The sequence below is a fragment of the Girardinichthys multiradiatus genome, chromosome 14, assembly GCF_021462225.1.
Source record: "Girardinichthys multiradiatus isolate DD_20200921_A chromosome 14, DD_fGirMul_XY1, whole genome shotgun sequence".
NCBI classification, from domain to species: domain Eukaryota; kingdom Metazoa; phylum Chordata; class Actinopteri; order Cyprinodontiformes; family Goodeidae; genus Girardinichthys; species Girardinichthys multiradiatus.
Window position 1 is genome coordinate 11,043,507 of NC_061807.1, and position 15,249 is coordinate 11,058,755.

At 39.2% G+C, this 15,249-nt stretch overlaps 2 protein-coding genes across 2 annotated transcripts; one reads left to right on the plus strand and one right to left on the minus strand.

Moving 5' to 3' along the window:
• LOC124881269 (low affinity immunoglobulin gamma Fc region receptor III-like) lies at positions 1–2,966 on the plus strand. The gene is made up of 4 exons (XM_047386812.1): positions 1–388; positions 897–1,154; positions 1,788–2,030; positions 2,622–2,966. Exons 1-4 carry the CDS (start codon positions 358–360, stop codon positions 2,735–2,737), a joined length of 648 nt encoding a protein of 215 aa, XP_047242768.1. The 5' UTR covers positions 1–357; the 3' UTR covers positions 2,738–2,966.
• Positions 2,967–6,507: 3,541 nt separating this feature from the next.
• Positions 6,508–10,261, minus strand: LOC124880162 (tripartite motif-containing protein 16-like). Its single transcript, XM_047385101.1, has one exon. It carries the CDS (start codon positions 10,130–10,132, stop codon positions 8,483–8,485), a length of 1,650 nt encoding a protein of 549 aa, XP_047241057.1. The 5' UTR covers positions 10,133–10,261; the 3' UTR covers positions 6,508–8,482.
• Positions 10,262–15,249: the final 4,988 nt, after the last annotated feature.

Here is a 15,249-nt window from a genome sequence, read left to right on the forward strand (position 1 = left end):
TTCAAAACAGCTTAGTTCAGATCTTTGAGTAGATGCCTTCTCTAGAGGAAGTTGCTGTTCATCTCAGACTGATATTATATTTTGCTGCAAACAGCATCAGAAGTTATGGTGATGAGATGACCTCTTTCTGCTGCTTCCTGCAGACTCTGGTGGCCAAAATGTTGGGCCTTTTCTGAGCTTTCTGAGCTTCAGAGGTTTTCTTTTTTCATGACTTTTGCAGAAACAAGACGTTCACGTGTTTGGACCTGGAGATGACTGCGTTAGCAGGAAGCTGTGGTGTTTCTGACACATTCATCAGAAGTGTTATGAACACCCCCCAATGGGTTAAGTGTCTCTCTGTCAGTACAGCAGCTCAGGATGGAGGTAACAGTGCTCTGTGCTGTTGTTGGTGAGTAAAAATAACTTCTAATTTTCTTCAAAAACACTCTTTACACTCATATTAAGAAGCTAGCTTGTGTTTCATTGATTCTAAGACTGATGTTTTAGATTTAGATTTTAATTTTTAACTTCTTTATGAAGAAGTAATTCCAAATGATCGTTCTCTGACTAAACAAAAAAACTGAAGAAACATCTTCTGCTGAATAAGTAGTTTATTAATGGAAAAAGCTTTATTGTTCCTCCAGATGAGTTAGTTTCCTCCTTTAGTGTTTTCTCTTTGATCATTAGTGGTGTTTCAGGCCGAATTGATTATATCCGCTGAGCAACCATCACTGTACCCAGCTTCCAGCTGCAGCTGCATTAACTGTACTTCCTCAGTTGGTCGACAGAATAACTGCAGATAAATGTGATTTTTATGTTTATAAATGAAATTCAGCATTTATTGTTTTCCAGTTTAAATCAATCAGAAACAGATTCTGAAGAACATTTCTTTATTGTAGTTTTTTTCCTCTTTGCAGCTTGTCTGAGACTCCTTCCCAGCAGATCCCAGTTCTTCCAGTATGAGAATGTTGTTCTTAGCTGTGAGGGAAACTCGACTGAGTGGAGAGTCAGAAGAAAGACATCAAAAAAAATTTATGAACTCTGTCCCTCCTATCCATCGAAAAGAAATGACTCTACATGCGTCTTAAATGATCTATATGAACAAGACTCAGGAGTTTACTGGTGTGAATCTGAAGCAGGAGAACGCAGCAATGAAGTCAACATCACTGTAACAGGTGGGTTAAAACAGAGCAGAAGCTGATCTGGACTCAGACTGATTCAGTTTGAGGAGAGCTGATCTGTTTGTAGTCTGGCAGAGAGAAAAGTCCTCTAAATATCAAACAGGATGAAGTTACATTTATACAAAAGTGTGAGTTGCATCATATCTCGTCTGTCTTTATGATGTCAAAGTTTGTGGGTTGGTTTCTCAAACTTTACTCCAGCTTCACATTACAGCCACATTTATTTTGTGATAAGAATCTACATCAGATTTGATCCTTTCAGCTTTGTCATTATTTCTGTCGCTCCTCATGTAATCACAGCAATATGTTGAAAGCTAACAATATGTAAAAATGTTTGCATTAAAGACACACATGTGGGGGGATTAGTTATGGATGTGAAGGAGCTCAGATGTGATCTTGATCAGTTCCAGGTGTGAGAAAGAAACACAGAACCAGTTTCTAGTTCTGCTGTTTTATGATCCTGTAAGAGTATATCTGGGTGAGAAAGCTCAGAGCTCATGGGCTCATATGCACACTGTCATGTATGTGAGTTCCTCCCTGGAAACAGGAGTAAAACATGCTCATAAAAGCTTTCTCACTTCAGTCTTGTTATTTAAAACTTGTTTGCCACAACATTGTGTTTCTCAGATGGAGAATTGATCCTGGAGAGTCCTGAACATCCAGTTAGTGAAGGGGAAAACCTAACCTTTCACTGCAGAGCCAGGACATCTTTCTCCAATCAAACTCATTTCTATAAAAACGAGGAGCTCATCGGGAGCAGCTCTACGGGAAACTTCACCATCCAAAGTGTTTCTAAATCTGATGAAGGCCTCTACAAGTGTAACGTCTCTGGACTCGGAGAATCGGAAGAAAGATGGCTGACTGTCAGAGGTGAGAAGGATGCCTAGAAAATGTAAAAACACGTTTTAAAGAGTTGTCTCTGTTTGTGTTAGTTTGCAGTTTTAAGTTATAGTTTTATAGATCTTATTTATGGAATGTAAAGAGTTCAACAAAACATGTTTTCTTTGTTATCATACTTTAAATTACAGCCTCTATATTTTTATTTTTTTGTGAAATTTGTAACCTATGAAAGTGCTCATTGGATTAGACTGGTGTGAATCCAATTGATCTGAATTGAATTTGGACCAAACTGGATTCTCTATAACTACATCTTAGTTGCTTGTGCAGAGCCTTGAGATGAAATCTGTTATATTTTGGAACCATGTTTATATGAACTGACTAGAAATGTAATTAGCTGTTCATTAAACCCCAGTAGCATCAGCTAAATATGACAGAACAGTTGTAATCACATTTATTTTGTACAAATTTGATTAGCATCCCTCTTTAGAAAGGGTGCGACACTTCTGAAGTTCAGAGGAGTACTTTTTTAGCAAACCTTCAAACTGCCGCCCACATCTCGTATAAAAGTGTTTTTATTGTTTGCATGTAGGCCAGCTAACCTGCTATCTTTGTATTTTAAAGGGTGCAGTCCTCAAACGCCTACAGCTTCCCTCGCACACATAGTACTTCCTGTTGTGGTCTGCATTTTGTCAAAATTAGGAGCGATCTTTCCATGTAATCCATGCAACAATTATTAAAATACACAATTGAAGCAGTAGAGAGTGAAACAAGTATATCCTCACATTCTGGGACTGAGAGACTGGAGAGGCCTGTATGGAGTCACATATTAACTGTCTTATCTTTTGCAAAAGTATAAACAAGAAGTGTAATCATGGAAATGATGTGTGATGATTTTCTGTTTTCTACAAGTGTTAAATGAAATGAGTAATCTTTGATTATCAAGTTAAAACACATATGATTGAAATATCATTGAGAACTCTTCAGCCTCTGGAAGTTACTGTCCTCTGAGACATATGACAACAAAGTTCCTGTTTAACCCTCGAACCCTGGAGCATCAGTGCCTGCCCACTTAGAGGAAGAAAACTGAAGATTAAGTCGAATTCCCTTCAAGAAACCACTCATTGTTACCAGAAGAAACATCTCCATCAGGTGCAGGTGCATGGATGAGCCTCTCCAAACTCACTAGTTTCAGCATCAGGGAAAGACAGATTGAGTTGATTGATTCATTTCTATTATTGAAATTATTTTGTGTTGCTGAATTTAAGATGTTACTGACCCCTGTGTAAGCGTTACTAATTAAAGAAAGCATATAAAATTCTAGTTCAATCGTGGACATCCAATTATTTGAGTCACCGTATTTTTTGGTTTTTCTTTGGTGGTAAAAAGTCTTGTTAACTGGTTCTAAGATATTTTAGGAGGTTTTTATAGGTTGCCTTAGCCACGCTTGTTAAAACAATGGCCTTAGGGCTCACGCCGAGTCACTAAAGTTAACCTAACCCATATACCAAGAGCCAGTTGTGATATTAGGGAATGAGCAGCCATTAACAGGTGACTGTCGTGGAGTGGATGATTGCTGTGGGCTACTTGGTCATCCAGACCACCAGTTGAAGAAGGGCAAGACTTCTGGATGCAGGCTGGTAGAGGTTAAGCGTGTCACCAGCTTAAACAGAACTTTCAGTAAACCTGCTTAGTAAGACCGTCTAGGTTTAGGGAAGTCCAGACACGTTGGATGGAGAGCTGGATTGAGCAATCCCCTTTGAAATAGGGAAGTAGGAGGGAGGGGTTAGCTCATCGGACAACGAGATGCTACATGAATAAAAGACGAATCTATTTCCAGGTTTTTTTCCCACATCTTTACCAGGAGTACCAATAATTGATTAGAAAGCTGAACATAAGAGGGGTTAGCTCATCGGACAACTAATATTTTGTTGTTCGTTCTGATGTTGCTCTGCCTGTTCAGAATCCACAAAGGTCAGTGTGTTTTCATTTAAACAGTCAAAGATTTCACATCCTGCTGCTTTTTACATACAGGTGTCAGGTTGATGTGCCGAATAATCCGAGCATTTTATCTGCAATTTCAAATCTAAAGAGATGAGACATGGATTAGCATGAAAAGACATGTTTTCATGTTCATACAAATGCATCTGAACCCAGTCTAATCTAAATAATAACTGTCATCTAATAGATATAAAAGTTACGCTTGATGTTAAAGATGTTGATCCGCCACTTTTTTAAAATCCTTTCATTTCCTTTTAATACTATTAGTCACAGTTATGGAGCATTTACTGCACATAGAAATAAAAGTTGTAAAACATTGTGGCTTGTGGTAAAACTGACACAGTCAAAATAAACCACATCAAATTGCTTGTTGCCTTCTCCAATGCTTGAGCTCACCTTGGGTTCTGCACAACTTTGAAATCATTTGTATTTGATATTTTTTATTTATTCACTGAGAAAAATAACATTTTATGAAATTGAAATGTTTTAAATCAATTTTCAATCTTATAAAAATGTTTTACATGTATTTCATTTTCTAAACCAGCATTGTAAATGAGGCATGAGGTCTCATTCTAGTTCATTTAATGACAGAGTAGCAGCAGAGCAGCACAGAAGGCACTACAGTCACTGTTTGAACCTAAACTACTGACAGCGTTTTATATTCCAGTCTGGTTTCATGTTTTTTTTCAATACAGTTTTTCTTGTTACCTTCCGTTTTCCAGCCGGTGATGTGAGAACAGCAGCTCTATCTGGTCTCTATTTGATGCACAAATGCCAAAACGTGTCGTTGTTAATGTGGTGGTGAAAGAATGAAGTCAGCTAAATGTCACGACCACAAGCATGAAATTAGAAAATGCCTGGTGGTTCAGATTGTTACAACAGATCGTACTGATCCGCATAAAGAGCTTTGCTGATAGCATCAAACATGAATTATGAACTTTGTGGTACTTCATCTACACAAGTTTGACTGAAAACAAACAGCTCAACATATTTTTAGCTCTGCTATTGGCTATTGGCATTGTGTTATCACACATCTGTGTAGTCCATAGCAACAAATGACCATAACCCATGTTTTTATGGAGATGGTCAAACTGATGATGATCAGTTAATCTGGCAGCTGCTGTCCCTCCTAAATCCCCCATACGTCCTGCTAGGGGTGGACCTCCCCAGGACATCTGGGTCGACATTCAGTCCATGAGAGCAAGACGAGATGATAATAAAACTAATGAACACAACACAAAGAAAGGGTGGTCATGGGAAATTTTTTAAGTGTGGAAAAATAAAAGCTGTTAAACTTTCAATGATTTTCCCATGTGGATTTCTTCTTTGCTTTTCGCAGATGATGTGTCCTGCTGGCCCCCTCTAGCCAAGACCTACAGCATGCACTGGAGCAGTTCGCAGCTGAGTGTGAAGCGGCTGGGATGAAGATCAGCTCTTCCAAGTTCGAGTCCATGGTTCTTGACCGGAAAAGGGTGACTTGTCCTCTCCAGGTTGGAATGGAGCTACTGCCTCAAATGGAGGAGTTCAAGTATCTCGGGATCTTGTTCATAATTGGGGGGAGAATGGAGTGGGAGATCAACAGACAGATCGGTGCGGCTGTCGCAGTAATGGGGACGCAATGCTGGTCCGTTGTGTTGAAGAGAGAGCTGAGACGAAAGGTGAAAATCTCAATTTACCGGTTGGTCTACATTGCTATCCTCACCATGGGCATAAACCTTGTGTCATGACCAAATAAACGAAATCCCAGATACAAGCAGCTGAAATTAGCTTCCTCCACAGGGTGGCCGGGCACTTCCTTAGAGATAAGGTGAGGAGCTTGGTCATCTCGGAGGAGCTTGGAGTAGAGCCGCTGCTCCTTCACATTGAGAGGAGTCATTTGAGGTGGCTTGGGCATCTGTTTCAGATAGCTCCTGGACGCCTTCCCCAGGAGGTGTACCAGGCATGTCCCACCGGGAGGAGGCCCAGGACACGGCCAAGGACACACTGGAGGGAGTATGTTTCTTGGCTGGCCTGGGCTTCCACCAGAGGAGCCGGAGGTAGTGTCTGGGAAGAGGGAAGTCTGGGAGTCTCGGCTTAGTCTGCTGCCTCCGCAACCCAGTCGCAGATAAGCGGGAGACGACGACATTTGCTTTTTGTTAAAACATCCACAACAACTACAGATATTTAGATCCCTGTTTTGCAATAAGCTCCCAATGTTCTCTTAATGCATGTGTGGTTTCTCTCAGAGTACTGTAACACTGGAGGCATTAGCTGATATAGAGAATGGTTTGAATACATGGGCTCTGGAACTATCTTATAATATCAGAGTTAATGAAACAGTTCAGTCCTTGTGTGAACTGTTTGGAGTTGAGAAAACAGAGAAAACAGAAGCAAAATATTAAACTCTGGCACCACCTAGTGTGCACATTGCATATGAGAAGAATACATGTTCAATGAAGTTGTTTTTTTCAAGATAAAGAAATGTATTGTCAATGATTGTTCCTGTGTTTTGCACGCAGCTCGAGTTGATGCAGATGCTGATCGTGTTGGAGAAAAGAGAAGACGATGCGGAAGAAACAGGGAAATCTATGTAAATCACTAGGAACCCTGTTCATAAGCTGACCAGTAACAAAAATGAGGTTATCTATCTGTTCATCCCACCATAAATTCATCCATCTATTGTCATTTCTTTTAAATCCCTCAATTTTCCTCTGTGTTTACATCGGACATCACTTCATCCATAAATTGCTCCTTTCCCAGCAAATAGCACGACTTACATACCATAATTACATTTATTTCTACAACTTTCCTCAATTACATCTGTCCCACTGACTAGATATCTTTGATGTGGTGTATAAATCAATACAAGAAAAGCTGAAATGTGGTGTACCTCAAGGCTTAGTTGTCAGCCTTTAATACATCTATATGATGGCACCAGTTCAGATCATGGATACTAAAACATGTCCTACAAGATCTATGTTGCGTAGATACAGCTTTATTTTTCTGCATCACCACCTGACCATAGTGCACGACAGTTACTAAGTCAGGCTGTTCACAAAATGAGTGGATGAATCAGAATTTTTTCAACTCAATATAGAAAAGACATTAGTCATGTTTTTCCTCTCAAAACTTCAATCCTAGAAATCAACACTCAACCAGACTCTTTGGGGGTGAAGACCACAGAGCAAGCAGAAAACGTATCATGGGCTCAAACCTGAACTATCAATAAATAAACCTACTGCAATTTAAAAAACATTGCCAGAATAAAGGGCTTCCAATTAAAGTAGGACAGAAGAGAAAAAGTGCTGCTTGCTTTCATTTTCTGCAGGTTTGATAATTTATCTATAAAGTTCTCTGTAAAAGAAATCTCTCTGGCAGCGGGAGACCAAAATGATGCAATTCTGAAAAAAATAGATATTTTTTGTCTCAAGTGACTAAATGTCTTTTACAATTCACATATCTGTAGTCTTACAGAAAGTGATTTTGTGCCGATCTCTGTGCAGATCTGGGCTGACATTTTACTAACTAGGGGTGACTTTTTTCCTATTATATATATTTTTAATCGAATTAAAAAATAGATTTTTTTAATCTTTTTTTTTTTTTTAATCTATCCTGAGTGCATGCATGCAGTATTCCATCTGCTGTGGAACACTTCTGTATTTTGCGCCATCTGGTGGTAAACCTTCAGGTTTCTCCACACTTCTGTCTCAGCATTGACCTCCAAGCAGAATGTTTGTTATTCCTCACAGATCTAGAAAAGCCCAGTAGAATCAGTGTTTGCTGTGTTTCTAATGGCCCAAAACTGGTCCTGGACTCCTGCCTGTCAACGGATCTTCTCTGAAGCCGCAAAAACACTGAATAATCAGCATTATCTCATTTCAAAACCACAGCTTCTTTAGTGTCAAGCCCTGATATGTGGAAACATTTTCTTTTAAAAATACCTTTTGCTACTGATAAATATATTAACAAAATGCAATAAAAGACAAACAAAATACAAAACAAAACGGACTCCTTTTTATATCCAAACACTGAGTCATCTTTATTAACTTATTTGTCCAATCATATAAAGAGTTACAAACTGAGTCACGACACATTAGTTTAAATGCAGTATTTCAATCAGAGGCATAATTAGACACACAGATGACAGCTCATCTGTACATAGATTTGAACAACAACAACATTTGATCTGACAAAGCAATAAATGTACATGTAATTATTTTAGATGAATAAAATCCTCCTGAGCAGTGATAGCCTCCGTGGTTGAACAGAAACAGGAAGGGGCAGCACCCAAACAAACTCCAACATCAACAAAACAACAAACAAGATGACAAAGTAGCTCCATAAAGACAGTTGATCTCTGAGCAGTGAAGAAATGACACAACAATGAGCTCTCAGCAACAATGATGGAGACTAAAGAAACTGGAACTAAAATAAACATTTTAACCAACTGGACCTCAGATCAGTTCTGACTATTTAAGGTTAACAAACAGTTCTGATTATTTCAGTTAAATGAACTCAGCAGAAGATCCATAAGAGGTGAGAAATAAAGAGCCAATACAAATCCTAGCATGTAGAGGCTGAGTGAATGTGGTCTGGACTTTGTGGAGGAGAGTCATGGTTTCAGAGATGCTGTAGAAAGACAGAATACCTGCTCTGTGGTCCAGAAACACTCCTAGTCTGGAGGAAACTGGACCTGGTACTGGAGTTTGAATGTTGTTGTGATAAAATGTGTAACTGTCTGTGTAACAATATAATGACCAAGATTTGTCATTGAATCCAAATCCTCCTGCTCTATTGATATTCTTGTATGAAACTGCTATATTTACTCCTCCTCCTCTCCACTCCACCTCCCAGTAACAACGTCCAGTCAGACTCTCTCTACTCAGGACCTGAGGCCAACCAGTGAATCTGTCTGGATGATCAGGATAAGGCTGTTGTTGTCTCATTAATGCTACTTTTCTGTTCCCCTCAGATAATAACAGTTTCATGTGTGCTGTGTTTGGATCCAAGGTGATTTCTTGTGAAAATTTTAGGAATTCAGCTCTGGTCTTTGGTTCTGGTTCCGATTCTGGCAGTAAAACATCTCCTTCAGTGACTGCCAGTGAGATGTTTGTCCATGTGTCTTTCAGGATGTCCTGTAGTTTATCTCTGAGCTCTGACACAGCTGCTGTCACATCCTCAAAGTATCTCAGAGGATGAATATTGATGCTGGATGAGTGTGTAGACTCACTGAGTGCTGACAGTGAGGGGTAGTTGTAGAGAAACTGGTTGTGATCATCTGTGTTTGAGAGCTGCTTCAGCTCAGCATCTTTCCTCTTCAGCTCAGTGATCTCCTGCTCCAGCTTCTCCTGAAGATCTTTGACTCGACTCACTTCAGTTTTCTGCTGGGATCTGATCTGCTGCTTCACATCAGAGCTTCTTTTCTGGATGAGATGGATCAGCTCAGTGAAGATCTTCTCACTGTCCTCCACTGCTTTATCAGCAGAGACATTGATGGCCTTCACCTCCTGTTGAAGCAGCTTCAGATCTTTCTCTTGGTCCTGGATTCTCTGCTGGATTTGTTGTCGACTCACCTGGAGCTCCTTCTGCTTCTCAGTCCTTTCTGCTGCAGCTGAGACTGTTTCATGACCTTTATGTTCATCCATAGAGCAGAGATAACAGATACACTGCTGATCAGTACGACAGAAGATCTTCATCACCTCATCATGACGAGAGCAGATGTTCTCCTGGAGCTTCTTGGAGGGATCCACGAGCTTGTGTTTTTGAAAAGCAGGAGATTCATAATGAAGCTGAAGATGTTTCTCACAGTAAGTAACTAAACAGACCAGACAGGACTTCACAGCTTTCATCTTCCTTCCAGTGCAGACATCACAGGCCACATCTTCAGGTCCAGCATAGCAGTGATCAGCTGGAGCAGGTTGGAGTTCAGTCTTCTTTAGATGCTCCACTAGATCTGCTAACATGATGTTCTTTTCCAGGACAGGCCTTGGTATGAACTCTTTCCTGCACTGAGGACAGCTGTGGATTCTCCTCTGATCTTCTTCATCCCAGTGGTCTTTAATACAGTTCCTACAGTAGCTGTGTCCACAAGGAATAGTCACCGGATCCTTCAGGAGATCCAAACAGATGGAACAACAGATTTTTGCTTGGTCCATCAGAACGTCTCATTTCAGCTCTCAGTACAGCAATTGTGTGAGTTTCTCTTCCGTACAGCAGAACCTGGTCTGAGCTCTGATCTATGTACCATGTGTTGCTGCAGTGAATGAGGTCTCTCAGCTGTTAGATTCAGCAGAAAACCTCTAGATCTGAAGAGGAAGGAACTGAGATGAGTGTTGACAGGATGTAGAGTAGGAGGAGTTATCAGACCTCAGTTTCCCGAAGAGCTTGGAGGTGTGTCTTCCAGGCTACTGGTGTGTTCAAGCATGCTTCTTTTTTTTAGATCTTTTTCTACAATTACAGGAGGCTGCAACAGAATCAACAGACTCACACAACGGTTTAGTTATAAAATCTTAAAAAGAGAGACGAGGTTTAACTTTTTAACTGTTTTTGATTGTTTTGGGAATGCTGACTGGTGCCGAAATAATGTTTGATTTCATTCACAAACATCAGAAAGAAGGTTTAGACTTAAAGAATTTAGACTTATGAATATGAGGTTCACCTAATAAAATGTCAGCTAAATAAACACGCATATCAGCTCCACTGTGACTCAGTATGGATTAAGCATCTATAGAAGATGGATGGATGGATGTTTACCTTGATAGCTGGATATGTAACAAATGTATTTTCACACATGATAAACAGAGATCAGTGCAGCAGTGTTTTGATGTTCTTATGTTAGGGGTGGCTCCATCTACGCATGAACTATAAGAGCCAGTCTAACTCCTTGGTCCTTCAGTTAAATAGTGCTATGGAGGAGGTCATCCATCAAGGTGAGACACCCTGCTGCCAGGCAGATCTTTGGTAGACAATGTCTACTTAATCTGAGGCAGCTCATTGGATGCTGGCCTTTGTCTGCTCTTATTTAAATAAGAAAGACCATTTGACTTAATTATCAAATTCTTGATTAAATTATTGCCAGAATCTGGATGCTGTACAGTTGCATTGAATTTGTAAAAAATAAAGACAGTATGTGCTCCAAAGACACATTTCAACATTATTTAGCAAAGATTGGGATATTTTAAAACAAGAACATGTTTGAGTAATGAGTCAGAAAACACTGAGAGTTTTTGAAAGATTTATTTTAATAGAAAAAGTGGCGAGAGACTTCGAAACCTCTGCTGGAATGAGCAGGAACCTCTGCAAAGGGAGAGGACAGGTCAGTGTTTGTTACACAGTCAAGGTTCTTAAAAAGGCTCAAAAGAAAAGTGACTAACCTTTATAGGACCAGGCTGGGGAACTTGGTCCTGTTTGTTTGCTCCTTTAATCTCCAGAGGAAAACGCCTGTGATGGTGATGACATCACCACAGGTAACAACGAGGTGGGGGAGAACACTGGCTTTAATCACTGCTGTGGTGTCAGACAGATCGTCAGAGAACAATCAAAGATCCAAACGACAGGCAGGCGTCATGAACGAGATGGCAGAGGTTCTTCCTCAGAAGGTATTATTAAGTGTTTTAGTGTCTTTCTTTTCTGAATTGTCACTGAATGGGCCAAGAACCTTAACAGCAGCTGAATAAGCCTGAATATGTGAGGTTTTCAAAACTGGTTAAAATTCTCACAAAGACTAATTGTGTCCAAGTCTAGATAGTTACTACTCACAGTGAACATTAACAGTCTCATAGTTTAATTTGAACCTGACCTCTGGGATGCTGCTGTCCATGTAACGCTGCAGTCGAAAACATCTAACAGTAAAACTGTGTGTTCCTTGTTGACTTCCAATCAAGACTGTTGAAGAGTTTCGTTAATTTGTTTTTATGGGTTAAGGATGCAATTTAAAAAGTGTTGAATGAGACTGTGATGGTATTTGATTATTAAAAATATTTATTATATAACTGTATGTGTTTTAATATAAACCATCTAATGTACAAGGTGCACTTTAATGCACCATCAGGTTATCGCTGTCCGGCCATACAACAATGGTCAGAACCATAGTGGCTTGATAACAGGACAGAACTGGTGGGTCAGATATCTTATCTTGTTTTGCTGTGCTGGCTAATATTTTCCAAAACATCCATTTTATCCAAGATTTAACCATGATAAAACGCTGCAGCACATCAAACTTCACTAATTCATGGATCAAAGTTAACCTGGAAAACAAGAGGGAACGGAGAAAGATCTCAGCACTGGCAGCTGGTTTGGTTTGGAACAGCTTCATAGGCTTGAACATTTTCTGGAAGCAGCTTTGCTGTTTCAGGTGTCACGTCCATCGTGGAAGGTACACATGCTCTTTTGACGGTCTGGGCTGTGTTTAGGCATAAAAGCAAGGATCGTTAACTGGACTTTTAAAGTGAAAAGTGCAACACATAACAGAGCAGCCAGAACAGCATCAATCAGTGGAGAACAAGACTGGAGCAGTAATGCTGTGGACACCACCATCTTTAGAGAGGATGCAGTTAGCTGAACCTAGGGCTCCAGTCAAAATTCTTGGATTACAATGAACATTCAGTTTAAAACTAAATTGTTCATATGGTAACACATCACCAGAATGTGTGTTTGGAACAGACCGTGTTTGGACTGCACTGACTGGGATGTTTTCAGGACTGCTACTAACAACCTGGATGAGTTTACCGAGGCTGTGACGTCTTACATCAGCTTCTGTGAGCACAGCTGTATACCAACATGTACCAGGATGAGTTAAAACAATGACAGACCCTGGTTTACAGCCAAACTCAGACAGCTAAGGTTGGAAAAGGAGCGGGCCCTCAGGAGTGGGGACACAGACTTGTTCAGGTCGTTACAATATAGGTTTAGCAAGGAGGTGCGAGAAGCTAAACTGCCGTATTCAGAAAGGCTAAAAGACCAGTTCTCTGCAAACGACACCACATCTGTCTGGAGGGGGCTCAGACAGGTCACAAACTATGAGCCCAAAGCCCCCCACTCCATCAAAGACTCTCTCCTTGCAAATGAACTGAACCAGTTCTATTGCAGGTCCTCGTACATGTGAAACACTACTTGGCGATAACGTTTTTTCTGATTCTGATTTTGAATCATTCATAAAATTGTCATTGTTTAGGTCCCAACAATGTTAGAAATCAACCTCAACCCGACTTGATGGGGCTGATAGCAAGCAGAAAGCTTGTTATCATGGACTCAAACCTGAACTAGTATCAATAAATAAACCTACTGTCACTTTAATAACATTGCCAGAATAAAGGCTTCCAACAAAAACAAGAAAAAGCGAAAAACTGTTGCTTTTATCTTCAGTAGGTTAGATTATTGTACTATCTACACAAGTCTCTGTAATACATCTATCAGACAACTGTATATTGTTGAAAACCGGTGACTTCAACTGCTGCCATTTTTATACTGTTCACAATTGATTAGTCTGTTTTAAATTAAGTTCTTACGTATTTGGACAGTTGGAGCATGTGTTTAACTAGCTGGTTCATAGGTGTGGTCATTAGAAAAGTGGTCAAAAGAAAACCACAACTGTCTTTATGTTAAACCCTGATATGTGGAAATGTTTAAAGGTTTTCTTTTTTTTAAAACATTTATTACTGATAAATATATTAATAAAATGCAATAAAACACAAACAAAATACAAAACTTTGCAGACTCCTTCAAATAATAATAATAATTAGTTTCAATCAGCTCATCTGTACATGGATTTGAACAACAACAACATTTGGTCTGACAAAGCAATAAATGTAAATGTAATTAGTTCAGGTGAATAAAAATCCTCCTGAGCAGTGATAGCCTCCATGGCTGAACAGAAACAGGAAGGGGCAGCACCCAAACAAACTCCAACATCAACAAAACAACAAACAAGATGACAAAGTAGCTCCATAAAGACAGCTGATCTCTGAGCAGTGAAGAAATGACACCTGGGGCGTTTTTAGGGTGTAAAAACATTGAGGGCTTCAGCCCAAACCCAAAATATTTAAACAAGACAGTTAATAAGTAATTTAAAGTTAAAATAACATAGGACATATTGTACCAGTTCTTTGTCTTGTCTGGGTTTAGAATGAATGTGAATAATTGTGAATCAGACAAAAGAGGTAAATAATAATTTTACTTGGTTTTTATTTTTGTTAGAAGCTGAATGAAGGATAAGAAGAAACAGAGTTTAGGACAGATGAAAAACCATTTTGCTGATGCAGATAATGATAAAAAACGTAATCTGAATTTTTGATGACAACACTTTTTCTTAAACTCAGAGATGTTTACTATGGGCCAGATAAATGTGCTTCTTTTGTCATCTACATAAATGACCTTTTTAAACGTTACATTCTTATCAAAACGTTTCACTCCTGAGGCTCCATTGTCTTAATTTCTTACATTTCAAAAAAGGAAACTGGTATACAGTTGATTTTTCTAAATCTTAGTCAAATGCTAAAATCCTAAAACACATTTATTTTATCATGCCAAGAGCTTACGAAACATTTCATTAAAATTGTTCCTTCTTTTATGAACCTGTTCTCTTTTTTCACCATCTTTTCAGCCCTTCATTCCACTTCTGGAGATATTGTTCCTGCCAAAAATAATAAATGAAACATTTTTCAACCCAGTCTTTTGTTCTGCACTGAGCATGTGAGACATTAGTGCAGTTCTCACTATTAAACACTTTGAGAGAAAAGGGTGTCAAGTTGTGGTGTTTAAAATATAGCATAGAGCCTCATCCTGGACCATATCAGTACTAATATTACAGTTATTAATAACTGTATACATGTAGTATGTATGTCTCACCTTCAGTAAAACTATATTCTTGTTTAATTAGTTTAGTTTATGTAATATTACGTGTGTAATTTAGAAAAATAAAATACTTAACTAATCAATGGTCCACCTGTGATTAATTGCTATGATTTATTTCTTAATTATCCTGCATCTTTAAACCCAGAGCTGCATGTTTAGAGTCAGCACGGAAGATATGAAGTACTTTTGTACTTTCTACTACGTCTTACTGGAACCAGGAGATATTTTCCTGGTTTATTGAGCAACACTTGGTTCTGTCTACATGTAGAACTAGACTATAAGACCGGCTGCAGCAATGAGATGCAATGTCTTGATCTGAAGGACCTTTTATTGTGTTTAGCTACGTTAGGATTAAATGCTTTTATTTTGACTGAAGTAAAGGACCAGATATTTTCACATCATGACGCAAATTGTGGAAATA